This window comes from Rhea pennata, chromosome 1, assembly GCF_028389875.1.
Source record: "Rhea pennata isolate bPtePen1 chromosome 1, bPtePen1.pri, whole genome shotgun sequence".
Lineage (NCBI taxonomy): Eukaryota > Metazoa > Chordata > Aves > Rheiformes > Rheidae > Rhea > Rhea pennata.
In genome coordinates this window covers 63653164-63673594 of record NC_084663.1, presented here as the reverse complement: position 1 = coordinate 63673594, position 20431 = coordinate 63653164, and the positions used below count along the sequence as shown (strand labels likewise).

The window sequence follows — 20431 nt, the reverse complement described above, 5'->3', positions numbered from 1 at the left end:
AGCTACAGTGGAAGAGAGAAAGGGACAGCATATGAGTACAGTTCTCTTCTACACATATGAACTCCAAAATCAACTCATTCTGTATACACTCTATTTTGTGTAATTCTAATCTTCAGTCTTCACCTGAAAGACAAGTGGGGTTTTTTACTTTTTACTGTGTTTTTTTTTTTTTTTTTTTTGTTTAGTCTATTGGGAGCTCTGAAAATAAGGTCATCATCATCTTAAAATTCTGAATTATACCAGATTTCACTAACGTTCTCCCCCACATAAGGGAATTTAAGAACTACCTTTTTATACAATAATGAGTGCCTTAATGGCAATACTGTCATACATCCAACCTGGGCCTGAAAACACACATGTAAATTCAGCAGTATGGTAAAGCCTACGTTGACCGAATAAACAAGACTTTGCCTACAGTGAAACTCTGTTCCATTTGGAGCTATCAGTGAGGGCTGACAACAAAATTCTCGAACAGGCCTATGCCTGGAATCACGCTGGTCTGGAAAAGGTTATGTTTCAGGGCTAAAAATTGAGAAAAGGGACAGAAGCATGTCCCACAGCCCAGTTCAAAGTATTCATGATCTCTGTTCGCTGGCCCTTCTACACTCAGAGTCAAGATCGCAGTCATGGTGCTCCAGCAGGAGCTGCTGCCAGGGGATGTTGCTTCCATGCCCTCCGCCTCCCACTCAGGGCTCACATCGCATCCCTCTGAGATACCGCAGCAAGCAAATGAGGGGATGATGTGCCTGTAGCTGAATGTTGTCTGCCCAGATCCAGCCTGCAGTTAAAAGGCACGAATACTGGTAATCAACCTGGAGCTCTCCTCCCATTCGTCCTGCTGAGAAGTCACCTCTCACAGACCAAAGAAACCTCAATCTCTTCTCTTCAGCCACCACCAGAGCTAGAAGGCAGAGAAATGAATCCACACATCTGAGATCCCACTCTTTAAACAACTAAAAAATCTCTCAAGGGATAACTGCCACCAGCCCCCCACAGCTATTAAAAACATGAGGCAAAATAAGAAATCAACTGGGAAAGCCATCCTTTGGTTATAAACAGAAACAACAAGGATATGCTTACGGATTACTGGGTATTTTCAAGTGAGAAAGAATATAATGTATTTGGGAAGAAAGAACAATGGGAAAAGTGAAGACAATATAATTCATAATATTTATTGGAAGGTGGGAGGGGAAAGGAAGTCTAGCTGGAGAATGACCCTCTCCCCACATTGCTACTCAAGCAAGATAGTGCTGCGAGATCATTATTTCAAGAAGGACCATTCCCGAAGCAATTTCATGTTTTATAATATTAGCTACAGACACAGCAGTGATTGTGACTAGAAATCTCAAAAGAGAAACTTAACATTCAGAAGTTCCTGAGACTTCAGCTACCATTTGTCACAGCTCTCCCAAAACCAATTTGCAGCAGCATCAACCAAGATAGTTTGCATCCATTCATTTTTATGCTGGTTCTTCCACTCTGGAAACTAAGTATGCCATTTTCCAGATTAGCTTCAGTGATTTTTAGGTCGTTTGGGGTCCTAAGTTACCTAAGTGCTTTTAGAAACCAACACGATGGTAACTGCTATTATAATTTTCCTGGCTTTGGAGCACTATAACACAACAAAAGATACCCAATATTGCAGCAAAATTTTGAGCACAGCTTTTTCTGAGTTGATTCCTATTTGGCCAAAGTTCCCTCATCTGTTGATCTTCACTATGAATTCTCAGGTCTAACTATAACGGAAATAACAAATGCAGTGAAATCTGCCAGAGGGACCCTTTTGCCAGACACGTTCCTATACAAGGAAGCATAGCCAAGATACCAAGAGCCAGGGGCTGACACCCTCACCCACACTGCTGAGCATACTGAGCCCTCTCCCGCTGACCACTGAGCCCCTTAAAGGATGCTTTGTGTCAGGCATCCTAGAAAACGTCATTTCAATTTCCCTTCTGAAAAAGCACGTGGTTTTATAAGTAAAAATCTCTGAGGTCAAAACCATGCTCCAGATACAGGTTTGCTTTCTGTCAGAGCTAAGACGGCAGTTTCCTCAGGATGCTTTCAGATTATTGCCTAAAGGTCGTGTATTTTTCAACAGCCACTAATTTTGCCTGTGCAACAGAGGGTGTAAAACATGCATATCAGGTTTTTGTCTCTTCTTCATAAATATAGCCTGGAATTGCAGTATATGCACCTGCTCTTGGCACAGTGGTGTTCACGCACATGGAAAAACGACCATCCTGCCTCTCATTTCAAGGCCCAGCAAGCCCACCAAAATGTCATGATTTACAAGAGCAGCACCACCACCATAGCCAACAGGATTTACAAAACAATTAGTAAGCAACTACCCTTTCTTTTACCTCAAAACTTCTCCAGGTAAGTTATTACTGCTTAAAGCAGCGTACTGGGAGTAAGCTGCCTGACTCCCATTAACATTAGCAGCACTGGCACAGCGTAAGCTTTGCGTGCCAGTTCTGAGGATTAATCACACAGTTGTATCTGTAGGGCACTCGCTTTGAACACGGTGAATCCGCAGCAGAACAACTCCTCTTTGTCGGGCCCTTCTTTGAAGGGAAATCACAAGGAAGTGGGTGGGCTGCCTGCTAAGCCTCTTCTTAAGCCACCAGCACTTCCCCCGTGACTCCACAACAGAGCTCTAAAGCAACAAGTTAAAACATTAAATAGTTCTTTTTTGTTGCCTCTCCAGTAACATCAGCCAAAAGAGAATAATACTTTTGAAGAAGGAGGAAGAAAGGACAAAAGAAATCACAAAAATAATGCAGTAAATGTGCTATCAAGATGAGGGTTTTTTTTTTTTTAAATACAGGATGAAAGCTGGAACACTTGAAAATAATTTCCATATATGGATTTGGAAGCCTAAAAATAACATTCCATTAAATATATATAAAACAACAGCAACTGACCCTAGAATAGAGGGTGATGAATACATTCAACATCAAATTTTCTCTATTCTGTTTGCTTGCTGGCGCCTTTCCCCCAGCCCAGCCTTCGCCATTTCCCTGAAGAGGGAGGAGAAGCAATCAATGCGGCGCGGCCGTGGCAGAGCAGGACAGCCACGCCAGCAAAGGCGGGCCTGGCGGCTTGGGGCTTGTCAATTTGCCCCGAGATGCTGAAAATTTTGGCGTGCTTCGAGCAACAGTGAGAACTTGCCACCTCCTGTGGCTTCCATGTAATGTTGCTCCGTATGCCCCTAGACCTCCCTTTTCACAGCCCTTTTCTTCCCTTCCTCCATTCAGCACAACCACCTCTTCCTGGCACTGGTTTCTACATGGTAAACCCCCAAGACAACATGCAGAGGAGCATGACTAGAGATGCAGGGACTTAAACACTGCTGGCTCCGAGGCCTCTGTCTCTCATTTCTAGAGGCTGGAGGCCAGTCAGCCAGCCCCTCTGCACCACCACAGCACCAGCAGCCTCTCCTCAGGCAAGTCTGGGCTACAGGAAGCTGAAGTCGCTGACCCTATGCCTACTCCATACCTGGTGCTTCACAGCTGAGTGAAAGCTGACTGGTCCCGCCAGATGGCTCTTGCATGCAAAGTCCACTGGTGCAACCGGTTCTTGGGGCCATTCCTGTAGGGCCCTGTTACTACACTTCTGTAGGAGGCATTGTGGTCACCAGTGCCGAACTACTATAGGGTTTTAAGCACAAATGCATCACAGCTGCTTTTTGCCTCACACTAGTGGTTGACTAGAGTCAATCCTAAAGATTGGGGCCACAAGTTGAACTTGTATCTTACAAATGGACACTAGTTTGCTAGGTCTGACATCCTCCACTAGCACGTAACACCGAACCAATGCAGTCCTGACGCACCTGGTAGCTCTTGGAAACACAGGCACATGTCAGCAGCCAGGGTTGCACTGTGTTTTAGAAAAAGCAGGGCAGTTCCACAGGGGAAGGCTTGACATCTAGTGGCAAAGCTGACTAGAGACAAGGGATTGCACCACACCAACAAGGGACCAGCTATTGCTAGAACAACAGTTTGTACACAGTCATTAAGCACACTGGTGGGGCTGTAACTGGGAAAACTGCCCAGTATTTGCCTGCAGTACACCTGGTTTTAGCCAGTGCTGTCAAGTCTCTTGCTTTCACAAGCAACACTTTTTTGTTTGTTTTTAGTAAAGAGCAAACTCATCTTATTGCAGGAGCCAGTGTTCTGCTCCTAGTGTCTGTTCATTCACACCAGAGTCCCACCAGAACGGTCACATCCAGTCGAGTCTCATTTACGCTTATTGATGATACCAGCTTTGTAGCTAAAGAAACAAAATACCACATTGAATTCAGGGCAACTGAAGAGCAGTTTCTCACTCCTCCATGAAAAGAAAAAGAGTCAAGCACCTGTTATTGATATTTCCTAGCAGTAATATTCCCAGGAGGCTGCTTACTCTCATGTGCCACCTGCTATCTTTCCCAGGCATTCATATATAGATAGGTTTATGCAGCAGCTCAATAGACCAGTGCCTACAACTGTGGGTCTTTATAACTTGGTGTGCTAAGCAGTCAGTGAACCCATCAGGATAACTACTTTCCTGTCATTACTGTGCAGTGGCACACTACTAAAAATCAGTTCACTAAGACTTATGTTTTGATACTTGGATGCAAAAGCAAGGAAATCTTCCAGCACACAGCACTTGCACACAGTCGTGAAACAGCCCTGCAAACCTCGCATGCAGTCTTGTTCTTGTTGCCTTGAAGCTGTGCCTCATATGTAAGGTTCTTTTAGGGTATGGTGCACTCATAGAGCTGTGGCCCACCCAGATGACTGCATAATACAACAGCAAATTGCCCCATTTCCAGACTTCTATAGCAATCCATGCATCAGATGTGCGATCCCCTCATGCTCTGGTACAAATCAGAGTGCCAAATGCTGACTAGCACAAAAGTCTAGTTGCATCCTCTTCGTGCCTCCCTAAAACATTGCCCCAGATGCTGCGATGTACGGCAGACATACACCCTAACCCGTATGGCAGTGCAGCAGACTGTAGCAAAACAACAAACAGCCCTAGTGAAATAGCCTAGCCAGGATCCTCATGCATTTGCCTCGAGGCACAACTACCCTTTGCATGACACCAGAGCCTGTGCTAACATCACCCCTCTGATGAGGTTGGTACAAATGAATCTCCAGCAAAAAGTCTCCTACATGTGCCCCGGTTTTGGGAGCTGTCCACTAACCATTGGCATCAAACGTACTTTTAATTGCTGGTTTTGTCTTGCAGTTCTGTCAAAATGAAGAGATTGATCTTCATTGATCCATAGAAAGGCTCGCTTTGTTTGCTCAACCTTTTCTGTCACTTATCGGGGTTGTGCCAAGAGCTTGACACACACAGACTGAAAAGTAAATTAAAGAAAAGTAATGAGTGAGTGCTGGCAAACGCATGCCAGCCTCGTTCTCTATTCGACTTCACTGCAAGAGGGAAGTGACAGAGGCAATAGCTTCTGGTTATTGTCTCAGCGGTGCCAGCAGTGTCAGGAATTTGTTTGATATCCACATGAATCTAATGCATCTGTACTGATACACAATAAACAGAGGAGAGGGGTTCTCTCTACATCAAAAAGCATCTAGGTATCACATTTTGATTTTCCCCCAGCAGCTTTTTCCATGATTCTCTGTTCTCTCTTTGATTCTTCCCAGGTACATACATACATCACTAGTTTCCTTATTCATATTCTTAAGATGCCACTAAAATCTTATCCCATTGCATCCTCCAAAACATCACAGTCATATACAGAGTTCCTCTTTTCACTTACTGCTCTCTTCCCAAGGCTGCAGGATTCTTATTCCTATGGCTGGGAGTGTTATTTTTTCTGCTCTTGCTTACAGTACAGGACTGAAAGACTTGGAAAGCAGCAATATTCCTCCAGCTGCCAGCCATACCACCAAAGAGCCACCCACAAGACATCTTTCCCTATCAACATCAGAAAATGAGGAATGCAGCTGTCACAACACAGCTGGCATTCTGCCCCAAACCAGTTCCTCCCCACCCCAGCAAGACTGCTGTGCCAGAGCCTTCTACTGATAACCTGGGCCAGATCAGCATCCTACCTACGTTGTCTTTGACTGAAGCTCCTTCTGCCAACTTTGTACAATTCTTACTGGCAATTACCATCTGCAGATTAGCTCCCCTTGTCCCTCCTCCCTCTCCCCCAAGTGGATCTCCTTCAATTGATGTATTTCTTTCCTAGGGGCTGTACCACCAGGTTTGTGACCTTCCAACCATTATGGTAGGTCTTGGACCCTACCAGGGCATCCACTGTACCCTCTTCTGAATATTTCTCCTGCTCCACATGTGATTTTTCTTAACATGCTAACTCCCAAACCTCTGCTCTAGAAGCTAAAGATGTCATCTTAGCATTGTCTTGATACAGCAATGGATCAACTGTCCTACACTGTGAGAAAAGCATCACAAGAAATTCCTCATAAAACCAGTAAGCTGATAGTAAATTTTCTCTTTTCTGGTCAGTGAAATACCTAGTCTCCCCTAAAGGTGATAAAAAGCAGGATTGAATTATTACACTTTGTGTCATTTGACTACAGTGAGACAGGGATCCATTACCTCTGAAATTCTGTTCTCCTACTTGCATAGGGAATTCCTTCCCATGGAAAGCCAAGGCCAGAACTATTAATCACAGAATCCTATGAACTAGGAGCAGGAGAGAGAGAAAAGGTAATTTAACCTTTTTGCACAGATGTCACACAGATATTCAGAGCACCTGTGCTATCCTTGCACCATCAAAGAGCTTCACCTAACAGAGATGTCACTTTAGCTCTCTACAGAGCCACTGATGCCTCCCAAAAAACCTTGGGAGGACAATTCTGAGAAGTAACCCTATTGTACATCAAGTAACTTTTGCATTTCTCAGTCCCTGTTCCATGTTACAGACAAAATTTTTCCTTCTTAAAAAAAAAACCCATCCATCTCCTTTCCGATGAAAAATCATCTGGTCCTTCTCAGAAGTGATGCCAGACTTTTCCACTTCAAATTGTGAAGTCAGTACAGAGGGCTTGTGCTGCAGTGGAGGGTTAAGCATAGGAAATAAGGGCTGTTTAGGGAATAAAAATTCTGCTTTCATACAAAGACATAAACGACAACAAAATACATCAAAAATAGCCAGCATGTAGGTCCCAATATGTTGAACTCAGTGGGAGATGCAGATATCCCTAAAATGAGCCAAAGACCAGCTCAAACCAGGTTAGAGTAAATCAAGGGTAGCTCTAACATATACCAGCAGTGGACAGTTCACAGCTAGTAATGAAGATGCAGGACTAGGACCATCACTTAATTAGTTCCTTACCCCTGCTGCTCTGGAGTACATGCAGAGCTGGCTGTGGCAAGTCTGCTGGCTAGGAAGGACTTGCTGTCCAGGACAGGTTCTCTAATGCCTTCATGCTCCCTAGGCTGTATCAAGATGACCATTTTGAAATTATGTTCCTTCAGTTTTCCACTATGTGCTTTTCTTTTCCCAATTTTATGGCTATATAATAGGCCTGATAAGTATTATTTCTCAAAATGTACTCATTTGATTACTTTTCAAATAAAATGACAGTGCAGATTCCTTGCAGGTAACTGAGTACAAGTATGTTATTCTTGCTCGGAGAATCAGTTGTCATGACAATCAGTGAGGACACTGGTTTAGAGTCTAATTCATATGTGGTAGAAAATCCATCAGCACCTATACACATTGTAAGGGAGATAATTTTTGAAATGATTGATTTTAGATGCTCACCCACAGACATCTTATAAGATCTTGTTTTCAGAAGGCTGTAGAAGAACCCCCACTTTGTATACCTTAATTCTCTATGAGTCTTTGAAGTTTTGGCCATTATTTCTAGGAGAAAATCACCACTAATGTAGGTAATGGATTCTGGGTTTTGGCCAGTAACCCTTTGCTTGCACATTTTTTCCTTAATATCTTTAGAAAAAAATGTTATCTTTGACAAAGGATTTTGCAATAGTATTTTCTAGAAGATATGCTGCATAATCTCTGGCACTACAGGAGACAGCATTGTCTAGCACTTACAGCGGTGGGAGTCCAAAGACCAGAGTTCTGTTTCTGGCTCTCCCACTCATTCTCTGCATGACATTTGGCAGGTCAATTAACTTCTCTGTATCTCTTTTTCTGCATATAAAATGGGTGTACTTGGGCTGCGTTCCTCTCTCTGCACCCTCTTTGTCAGAAGGGTACTGAGTGAAACACATTGTCAAAGTGTTTCAAGATGCTGGGACAGAACGTGCTCTCCACCAGCTATCAGCAGCATTAACCCCAGAAACACATGCAGTTCTGGAATTTGTTCATTTTTACTGATTTATGACCTAAATATCAAAATATCTAAAATCTCAAAGAGTTCTTTTTCTGAAAATTCCATGGAGTATTTTATACCCAGATGCAGATTTCATATTTTTATCTCAGAATGTCTATTCTTGTTCCAGTAGAATTATTATTCTGGTATAAATATAAAGCAGAGCCAAACTCTTAGTCCCCAGCCTATTTCTCCCTTCTGATTTGTATCTTTGTGTATTTGGACTCATGCCACTACTCACTTTCTCCCAATATTGCAGGAAAGATTAAACAATGCATTGGCAGTTGATATTTCCCCCCTGCCATGGCAACACAATTGGCTGAGAGAGTTAAGAAATGGTAGTACAATTGCCTATTTGAGCATGATGTAACTTAATACAGAACAGATTCCACATGGAAGATTGATTTAGTACATTCTTATGATGATGAGTGAAGAAGAGCTAATAAAGAGCTAATGCATTGCTAAAGATTGTATCAGATGAAAAAACAGTAATTCAGCCACCTCCCTGTCCCCTCCCATAAAATTTTAATAAACCCAACCTTATGGGAGGAAAGAGAAGATGGGGACCCTATTGAATTATTTACAGCCTTAGTTATGTATAGCAGAGAAGTCCCTCTTATGTCAGTAAGTGATATTCTTCCATTGATTCCTTTCTCTCAGAATATCTGGGTGAGAATCAAGTTTGGGAAATTAAGAAGATAAACAGGAACACAAAGGGCAACCTAGACAGAGACAAAGTAGATGGAAGCAGAGATGATAAAGATTACGCATTTATGATAAAGATATCCATCAATTCTGATAGAGAGACTCAGATTAGCTGTCATAATTCTAGTGATGCAGAGGGACACACAGGCTCAAGCTCCATTAAGAATAACCTACATCCAGGGCAGTCAAATGAGATTTGAGATACTGAACTCTGAAGTCCCACAGGAGATACCTACAGTTGATTCATATTCCTGATTTTCTATTCCCTTGCCAACGGCACAATCAGTTCCAGAGGTGGGCAGGGAATAATTTGAACAGCTAAACTGTGATTCACTCAGCCAATTAAGGAGTCTTGGGATGGGCCCCAAGACAGTTCCCTCACAGTTTCATCCAGTCTTCCCGGGCCAGAACTACGTTCAGCTCTGACAACGTGGCTCCCAGATAAGAGCGGTTACATGAGGAAAATTATCAGGGCTCAGCTAACACTATAAGAAGAATCCAAGCATGTAAAGCTGCATCACACTTTCCACATATTAATATTCACACATTTTAGACCTTTTCAAAGCAGGAAGATGTCGCAGTGCACAAGGCTTGTGTTTATTGTGTATTTCAATGTATAACAAGCATCACTACCAAACATTAATTAAAATGGCAACTGCTGCCTAGTAGCTATCAACATAAAACACATCTACATGTTTCAGCCTGAAGCTTTTGTTAGGGTCAAAGCCAGGCTGTTTGAGTCAACATTTGTTGGCATCTATCTCATGCTGGCTGCTGTGATGTTCCCTTGTGGCTGGTGCATGGCTTTCTGAACAAATCACGATAATCTCATTTCCAAAATGTTCCACTTAGGTCTTTCTTGCACCAAAGCAAGGAAGTACTTACTTCTCATTAGTAACCCGTGTGTGGTATGTAGCATGTAATCACCTTGAAATATTTAACTGGATGGCTTTCATCTTGCTAACAGTGTGGGGAGGGGCATCAGACAGGGATATAAACAAACAAGGTATAAATCATAAACTAGGCATTAACTTGGAATATAAATCAAAAATTATGAAAGTCAGAGATAGAAAAGACCTATCAGATCATCCTGTTTGTTCTTCCCTGTGTTCTCACCCTAAGAATGCACAAGGCATCATTCTTGATTAGTCAAGAGACACAGGAAAAACGCCCATCTCTCCCCCGTCCCTCTCAAGAGAGGGAGAAGGAAAAGGGAGAGAGCATCGCATGCATATTAATAAAGCTATACTTTAACTGGCTGAATGACTGGAAGTGATTAGTGATGGTATGTTTTATCTGTCAACATCAACATCTCCACATCACAACAGGAAAGACACCTAATATGCTTACCAAAAAAAAAAAAAAAAAAAGGAAAGCCTGGGGGAGTTGAGGAGGGCTGGTCCTCAACTCTCCTGCACTCAGACAGCTCCCTAAATGCCCTAAGACTCTGTTCAACTATAAACAAAATCATGCCTTCTTTCTTCCCACAATGAGAGAATTAAAAAGCTAGACAAGCCAAGGTGAATACAATCCTGCCTTCAAATATAACAAAAAACAGAAGTAAACAAAAAAAATCAAAAGATTATGAAGGCTGTAGTCATGCATGCCAAAATTAGATGTGAGAATATGGGTTCTTTTGAGAAGGTTGGTGTGAAAGGTGAGAACCTGTGCAAACCTCTCACAAAAGGTGTAGCAGCTGAGACTAGCTAAAAGCTGTAGCAGCTGAGATTGACAGCCAGCTGACACACAGCTCCTCCTCCCTCTCACACAAGCACTTTCCTCTACATTTAACCATGGAAGTCTTTGGTGATGATAGGCCAATTCTAAGAAATCTCTTCAGAAGTCCATAACCATGTTTTCCTCATTTTCTCAGTCCAGCTTGAGTTGGGTGACCATCTGAAGTATGATTTACAGAGCATGCAGCACTTAGCAGCTGTGAAAGTCAATGGGAGCTGTTCTTTGAACATGCAAAAGGCTATTTAATGCTAAGTACTGTAAAACCCAAATCATAGTCATCTCAAATTGGACACCAAAAATCCCACTGAATATCAATTCCCAGACCTAAAATGGAAATTATGCCACACCTCAGAAGGATATTGTGAAGATGAATATATTTAATATCTGTGCATCGTTTCAACACAATGACAAATGTCATAGAAAACCCATGAGGAAGTTAGAATTCTATTTGGATGGGGAGTGGCATATTGTGCAAAAAGGCCAGCAACAACACAGTAAAGCAATAAAAACTAAACATTGAAAAGATCATTAAATGGGGGCAGAATACAGCTGAAGGAGCAGGATAAGGCCTCCAGTTCTACCCACACACTTCAGATATTCATTGGCAGTGGCAGAGAGGTTGGCCATGTGTGCTCCTTCCCATCTAACCTGTTCCTGTCCATCATCCCAGTCCATACTCCTCAAATGTTTCATCATCATAGTCTGTCTAGCTCACCAACTCACAAGATCAGATCCAGTTTCATCGCCTCCCCTGTTCTTGTCTCCTTCCTTCCCAAATCCTGGCTGTATTTCCCACTCAAATATCCCTCTCAACTTAAGACTAGGAGGTCTACTGACCTCCTTTCATTCTTCCCCACTTCTCTAAGAAAAGAGAGCATGCAGCTGGGAAAGCTATTCACTAGCGTAGGTACTAAGGTCACTGCCATGTCAACAGATCCTAAGATGAAGTCTAGCAGAAGGCAATAAAATCCTTTACCAATTTCAAAACAAGTCTTAGATTTTGATGCCAAAAATTGTTTATACAACTTAGCTTGAAATAAGCAGGATATGAAGAAAATCCTACAGAAGAGATGCAGGGGGAGGGAATGAGAAGATCTGTCACTACCACCTGGTCACTAGCTATGGGAACAATGAATGTTACAGAGATCTAACAACACTAGACCTCCAGGCATGTGAGCACCTGCTGCCTGACTAACCTCCAGGACGGCTGCTCCGTCTGCTTTAATAACCCATGCACTAAGGGATGACATCATATTGTCAGCCAAATGGCACTGATCAGCAGGAGAGTGTCACACTTCAGGGTGTACCTCCATCTGGGGGGTCAAGGTAGCCAATTAAAAATGAAGCAGCTCTTCTTATAGAGGAAAACAGGAATGGAAGGAGTCTCAAGGGAAGAGAGAGACACAGTAGAAGGAAGGAGTAAGGAAAGTGGGATGCTGACTACTTCAAACATTGCTTTCAGTAGTACCCAGAAGAGGGGAAAAAAGGCAAAAATTCTCTTGGGTCAGCATTAATACAGATACAAGAATGAAATATTTATTGTTACTTATAAAAGCAGACAGCATCAAGCCCATGAGTCTACTGGTGTTACTAATGCATTGTCAAGCTACAATCTGAGCCTGTGTGCAAATCTCAGCATCTTGTTCCATGAACTGAGATGGCTTGGGAGACCCGTAAAAATAGAAAGGAAAGCATTATTACTCTGCCAGCTCCAAAGTAATGGTTGCTAACATTTCTATCAGTACCATAGCTGAACTCCAAAAAGAGTTTCTACCAATTCCCCCAGTAGCTTTAGTGATTATAAGCAGGTAGTTGAATGCTTTGTAGGCCTAAATGAAGAAGCAGCCTAGTGATAAGAAATGCTTCAATCTCGAAGAGCACTGCAAAGTTTGGACCATTAAGGCTGATAAAATCCATAGAGATTTCAGCATAAAAGATGCTATATAAAACATTACCACTTTCCACATCTTGTACAAATCTTCCACTTCCTGTCAGAGTTTGCCGGGCTATTACTTGATTTTGCAATTCATTTTCCATGCAAATTGCTTTCAGAGCACCACAAACACAAAATTATTGTAATTTTCAATAGACAAGACAATATTATCATTCCAATCAACACATCAAAGCATCATGGTTCCTCCGCTCTTGACAATATAGCTCACCATGTCAATGTTCTATATTCAAAGCCAACAACCTGTGATTCCATAGGAAAAGCAGGAGGCAGGAGACAGGAAAAGAAATATAGCACAGTGTCAGAGAAGAAGTGTTTCCAAAATCCAGAAAACTCTGAACATTTATCAAGAAGCATCAGCTACCTATTTGCAAAACAGTTTTCTTTAAAGCAGGCTACTGAATTTCCATCCAAGCTGCACAGGAAGAGATCAGTTTCCATAGCAATTCCAATCGCTTTTTGCCCAAATGCAACACACACTCCATGTTCCTGGACACAAAGCAGCTCCACACCCATCACCGAGGAGGACAGAAGCCTAGATGGCAGTGGCAAGGTGGAGGAGAATAAATGTGAACAGGAGATTCTCTTTTGTGTCCAAGTTTAATAATAAATTCAGGTTTGTAATATACAGGGAGGAAAGAAAAAATAGAAGGTTTAAAGACATATCTACCTGCGTGATAGGCTTTGTGAGTCAGCAAAATAGAAGTTTTTGGGGAGGAAGAATTTTTCACCTCTTCTGATCTGGAGACTTCCATGTGATACAGCACAAGTCACAGAGCTCTGGCAGGCAAAGGCTCTAAACATCATGCAGCATGAGTCCTGCTTCAGCTACCAATGCAGGAGGAGAAAGGGAAAAGGCAGTCGATTTGTTCTCCACAAGCAAAAAAGACCTCCTCCTTCAAGAGTACATATCAGCATCTTGCTCCTTTCCAGGGTTTTAACACCAGAATACTTTCTTCACCTCTCTTGGACAGGGGAAGATCCCAGAGAAGCCTTCTTTCCCCTTTTACTTGCAAAAAAAGCATCAGGGAGGAAGATTGCTGAGGGACCCACAGGCATCAGCCCAACCTGAGGCTCAGGGCAGCTCTTCACCTGCAACAGGCTAAAGCAGAGTCCTGTAGTATCTGCAAATTTGTTTTTGTCAAAATGCTTTTCAAGGAATGGATGCACAGAAGTCCCACAGTAAATACAAATATGTTCAATGATAAAAATGAATGTGGACACATAAGGTCTCAACAACAGAAGTTAACAGAAAAAAAGCTAAATTTGCTTTGAAAAAAAGTTCCACAATCCCTCTTTTCACCTTCCTCCCTTCTCTTCACTGTTTTACTTGCCCAAATAAGCTTCTACCCCCAACACTCCCAGCAAGACAATGAAATGTACATAGCTGGCTTCAGTGCACTTATAAATCCCCCTATGTATCTACATTCCATACTGTGGGTATTCTTCACAGAACAGCTAATTCTCAAAAGCTGCAGACAGAGCCTAGGGTGTCTAATAGCCTGTTTGTAAACAAATGGAATGGCCCTCCTGCATTTCTAAAAATTCTAAAAATTTTCTGCTTAAAACATCATAAATCCAAAAGATGTTGGGTTTTGCTGCAAGGAGCAAAGCAGTAGGCTAGATACAATGGAGGCTTTAAATGTTCAGCTCCTCAAAGTGGCCCTGAAGAGCAATACAGCTAGTATCTGGAAGAGGCCAGACTGAATAGAGTACCCTCCCGTGTTGTTTTGGTGAGACCATGGCTTTTTGAAGCAACCACAGCCTTTCACATACTTTACCACAAAACACCAACTGCAGGAAGCCATTGTCTGGTATAAAGAGAGAAATCTAACATAACTTCCTTTTTAGGGAAAATTTTCTTACAGCAGAAGCATTTAACTGGAGTGCTCACTCCAGCATCTGAAAATGTCTTGCCCTTCCTAATGCTGGATCCATATTCCACATATCAACCCCCTGATGATTTCCTCATGTTTTGCCAACAAAAGCCTGTGGCACACTGACAGTGAACCTACAGGTACAGCACATGCAAATAGCTGTTTAGAATTTTTTATTAAATATATATATATATATATATATATATATATATATTTCTGTTTCTAAAAAAACATTAGTGATGTGCCAAAGTTTTTCAGAAGTCAGAACTCTGGACCTGGTTACTGAGCACAAGGCTGGGGCCGAAACATGACAGGGTAAGTAGACTCAGAGTGACTCAGGCATATCATTATGCTGGTATCTTCCATGAAGAGACAGTTACTCGTGCTAGAAGTTGTTGGACACAGCATTTTGTCCCTTCTCCTTTCCCTTCCCCTCCCTGCTCATATAGCCACTCATTTCATCTAATTAGATGAACATTTATCTCCTGACAGGGCGCAGCTAGCAATACTACAGTCATCCTTCCCTCCATCTCTATTTAACCGGAGATAGTCGAGAGGAAGTGATTGCAGGCAAGTGAAGTCTTATTTCTCTGGCTCTCACCGCCATAGGCAATCAATTTGGAGCAAAAGGTCCATCTTGAAAATGTCAAACAGAATGAAAAAAGATAAAAATCAAAAACGATCAAGTCTGCTCCAACCATTTCTTTGGGTCCAGCCGCTCCCCTAGGTTGTTCAAGCACAGTCGACAGCATAGCTAGAGGATCATCTCCTTCCTGAGCTGCCTGGTGCCAGGGGGTCCCTCAGCCTCAAATTAATTGCCCCTCACCCACTCCTGCAGTTGGGAAGAAAATGCTGGAGCATCCATCCTGCCTATCAGTCTGGAAAAAGCGCATGCTGCTGGAGTCCTCCCTCCTCTACTCCTCCCAGATCACCAGCGAGGCAGTAACGCGCCTTCCCTGTCCCACATGGTTTGCTTCCCTGCACCAGGGAAGCAAAGCAACTGTCACTACAATAAGGAGATGTCAAAGGGCAGCAGTGGCTTCAGCTGAAGTGTAAGTGTTTCAGAGCGTGGGCAGCCTCAAGTGTTTTCTACAGTAGTGTGACCAGACACTCCAGTTGGACCTTGCCTGTCCTTCTGAAATTTGCCTGAAAATCTGAGATTTTCATCAAGACACAAGGGGTTTCCTTCCCGCACTACAGATCTGGGAAATTCCCCATGGCAGGACAGGAGGCCCGGGCCTGGCTCTTTATGGTGTTGTGTAATGCTTGGTGAAAGGGAAATCCTAAACAGGAAATTGTTGAGAGAAAAATAACGGCTTTGTTGACTTGGAAACACTGTTCTGCCTCAAGACTAGCAGTGGGTGAAACTAGTCTGAGAATACAGAAACATGCCTGCTGTTAAGACAGAGACTAAAATTATAGAGACTGTCTTGAAGGGACTTAGAGTCATATCCCACCCCTTGGCTACTCTATTCCAAAGGCTTTCTAAAGTGAGAACATCATCTTCAACCAAAACACTAATTTGAAAAGATTGCTATTATCCTCGTCTTTCAGAGCTGAGAGGTTTTACAGGAAAACAGCAAGCCATGAGTACCTTTAACTCTACACCAGAAATAGCCATACAGATTCATTTTTTTCTCAAATGCAGCAGCCCCCAGATCATCCAGTGGCCAACTCCATATATATCAGGCACTTATCACTGCACCTACCTGCTCTAGGAGAACAATAAAAAAAAAAAAAAAAAAAGAGAGAGCACTTCAGCAAACTGCGTTTCCTTCTCTGTCTTTATAGAGATAGTCAGATTCACACTTCATTTCTATCTACATCTACCTACTCCTCTGACTCATGAGATAGCAAGAAAGTCTGGGTCAGAAATATGCATGCACACCCACACGCCCAGTGTACTTTCCCCAGGGAGCAAATAAACAGCCTCACCCCAAAAGCACCTCAGACCAAATCAGATATGTAAATGTATGAGCTCAGTGTGTCTAGACTGCCACTTCAGAGACTGCTGAATGCACTACTGAAGGCTCCCGTCAGCCACTGCTTCACCACACTCTCCCACAAACTTGGCGCTTATAGGGAGGGATGCACACACCAAGGGACTAAATGTAATTGCCAATATGCCAGGCCATATTAAGTTGTAAGAAAATACAAACCCAGTCTCAGAATAACTCTTTAGCTGACTCATTGCTGAGATAAAGATGAATTCAAGACAATAATTCCTACATTAATTAGTAAGATTTCCAGAGGATGGGTACAGGAAAGTTGACATTGCTCATAGCAGTGGGGAAGGTAAGATCCAAAGCACAGATATACAGCCAACAGAATAAGCCAAAGATTTTCTCCTGCCCTATGAATCCTAACAGGAGATAAGCTTTCTGCAAGCTTAGTATTCCTTTTACATGCTTTAATTTTGACCTGACAAATATTTATCCACACACCCTTAAGCACATTTCAGAAATAATAATCAAAAAGTTCTCTCGCTTTAGTAAGATCCTCTAGAACTTCCTTAATACTTTAGCAGGTTTGACTAGGCAGGCCTACAATCACCAATGACCAAGTCTCAATCCAGATCTCACCTTACCAATTCAGGATGCCAACTACATCATTACACCTTCTCCTCCCAAACTTAAAAAGACCCTTCAAAGCAACAGTCACAAAGCAAGAGTGGAATGTGTGCCACAAGCCCTGGAAACAGATCTTTCTTGTTTCTCATGAACAGTTTGGGCAGTAGTTTCTCACTACTGCCTTTCAAGATTTTGCATCAGAATCAGCATCTCTCAACTCCTGCCAACTTTGAAGAGCTGTTAATTGCTTATATGGAGACAGAAGACTTTAAAATATCTGACAGTCCCCATGACTGTGTAGTAACAAACAGAACTTGCAGTGGCATCTTTCCTTGTGAAATCTCACCTCTTCCATTTTCCTAGTGAAAACCTTTTTCCAGCTCCAAGATCACAAGGAGAAAAAGAGCTCAAAGGCCAGCCATATATCAAGCCAGCTCCATCCCTGTCAGATCTTGTTGTTTCAGCAAATGCTACTAGCTGGTGACCACCAGCTAGAGTTATCACTAAGGGCTAAGCTACTTCCCTGTGCCTTAAAGGGGGCAGCATCTCTTTCTAGATCTTCAAAGGAGAGTGATGCCACTCTTACTCCGGAGCCGCAGGCAGGACAACACACTACAGTAAAAGCCCCCAATGAATTCTGTTGAAAGCAGGAATCTCAGCAGCAGTGTGAACTGCTTGAGAATACACTCAAATACAGCGAATTCTATTGAATTAAGAAATAGGGCATTGATTTTGTTGTTCATTTTTGTATTTAACTCAAAACTGATCTGTGCATATAAATGCTTCTTCCCCACCACCATGTTCTCATGCCTTGTCAGACTTTCTAGTCAATAGTGAAAATGCACCAAAGCATAGGTCCTAAGAGTAAATCAGTCCATCTGCTACAAAGACTAACGGTATAAGAGGGCTGTAAGCGGCCTGCCTACCAAAGCCTCTGTTCTCACCTATTAGTGGGTACTTCCCTTAGGCTGCACATGAGAGCAAAGGAGAAGAAAGCCAGCAACACTTACGCAAGGCATGCCACTCATCCTGGCGGATTGTCTTGGTGATGTTGTAGGTGAGGTTCTTGGGAATGGTCGCTGAGGAGTAGTGGTACTTGATGTACATGCACCGCTCAATTGCTCCTGCGAAGGGCAAAAAGCAAGAGAGGAGAAAGTGCTATTAAACCAAGGCAGAATGTATTCCCCAACTTTAAACCAGACAGGTTTAACAACCAGAAACAGGCTGAGAGCAAAACAATCCCTTCTGTCAACCCACTGTAACAGTCAATGCTGTCTATGACCCACAAACATAAACTACATGTGCAGTAAATTCATACAAACTTATGATACATTAAAGGCTCCACAATATTTGCCCAAGTATCTGCTACCACAAGATATACATATGGTAAGTCACCCCTTCTTTCATTTCTTGCCTGGACTATGAGCTAACAGCATGCATACCAGCATATACCTCACAGAAGTGGTAAATTCACATCCTATTTTGCCCTGTAGTGATGCATCTCAGCGCCCACACTCCAGGAGGTGCACAGAACACACATCTTTGATCTTTCCTTCAGTAATGAAAAACACAGGACAGCAGACACAATTTATATTTATAAAGAATCATTTTCTAGACCTCCTGCCGTGCCACAGAGAAGCAAGTTAAACAGAAGCATGCATGACAGGTTATGGCATGTCTCTAAGGTACCCAGACACTTTCATAGCAGGCTCTTTTGGCATCCCTGAACAAAACACCTCAGCCTGCAACATGAATGCCTAGAATTGGCAACATTTTTGCCTTGTAGGCAGGACTTCATCTATATCCTATGAAAAAGGCATCACATGCTGCTACTCTGTTTTTCTGTTCACTTCATTACATTCTCTTTTCATAGTCACTTTCCTTCCACTGCAATAATTCTACCTAAAAATTCCAATCTCCTGGCATCTCTGTAGTCAATGTCCTTTAAAGGAATCAGTTTGGCATAGACAAAGGCTTTCCACTAATCTCATGCTAGCAAAGTTTTACACCTGATCAGAAACCTGAGGAGTGCTACCTTTCTTCCATTGGTGCAAAGACAGTAAGGTTTCCTACATCCCTTTTGCCAGCATCCTCACTAACACTGGCCACGTTAGATGCTCACTAAGCAGTCAGGATCACATTCAAAGCTTATGAAAGTCATTTTTCCATTAATACTAAGGTACTTTGGATCAGGTCTTTAATAAATAAGCAGGCATCCTTAATGTGATTGGCCACACTGTTTGGTACTAGCTACCACTGGCCAGAGAAGCAACTATGTTGGGAATGCTTTTATATATTAAAAATACATTAAGAGATGCACTCAATAGAATAAATTAAATGAAGCAATGAACTATATAAATAAGAATGAGAAAGTGATATACCAAGAGGCAGGTAGAGAACACTTACTGTCAACCTGAACTGAAAAGGCAGCGCCAAGAGCCCTATACCTACAGCTCCAAGGGATTAAATGTTTTGATGCCTCTGGAAATACAAGTTTCTGCTTCAGCTTGTAAAATAGTACTTAGTAGGAACTAGATCATACCCCATCAATTCAGTGTGGGGAAAAAAAAAAAAAAGGAAAACAGGCAAAATTATTAGTTACATCCCAGTCCGCTAACATCTTCCAAAGTCAGTGCAGTACAAACATTGGAGGTCTTAATTGTTTGCTTCTCTTAAGCATTCTTCACATTCTGCCTTTGACAGCAATTAGATTAGACAAAGCCAAATATTATAGGGGAAAAAGGCAAAATATTTACATATGTGTCTGCCTGCCCTGACAGCGCGATGGGCTTCTGTGCGAGTCTGCACCATCTGGGCACCAAATGTATGCCCAGAATTAAAGTTACAAACCAAGAATAGTATTTAAAAAAAAAAAGAAACCCAGTGTGGAGAGTGCTTTAAACCCCATACACATGCACACTGCAACTTTAACAGTAATGAACTTAATGACTTCATATTGGTTTTCCTACCTCCTTTTGTTCAGCTGCTTTCGTGATTCAGAACCATTGACAAGAGGATGGAAAATGCTTATTTGTCAGAAAATAATCTTTAAGTTATCGGATACCTGCCCAGAGAAAAGATTTATCTAAAATAGCAGGCAGGAATAAAGAGCGAAGATTTAAAATAACAGAGTACAGAAAAGAGGAAGAAAAATATCCTATTCCACATGATAGGATTTCTTAAAATAATCAGCAGAAAGCACCTCCTCTGACATGGAAAGAGCCTAATTTCTAGCAAAGTCCACAGAAATTTCCATTCTTACTACAAGTACTG

General features: G+C 42.2%; 1 protein-coding gene across 1 annotated transcript in view; it reads right to left on the bottom strand.

Annotated features, from left to right (window-relative positions):
* TMEM178B (transmembrane protein 178B) overlaps nucleotides 1-20431 on the bottom strand; it is a 212663-nt gene that overhangs the window by 133733 nt on the left and 58499 nt on the right. The window contains exon 2 of the mRNA XM_062569937.1: nucleotides 18169-18282. Coding sequence (XP_062425921.1) covers nucleotides 18169-18282 — 114 coding nt within the window. The remainder of the gene's footprint in view (nucleotides 1-18168; nucleotides 18283-20431) is intronic.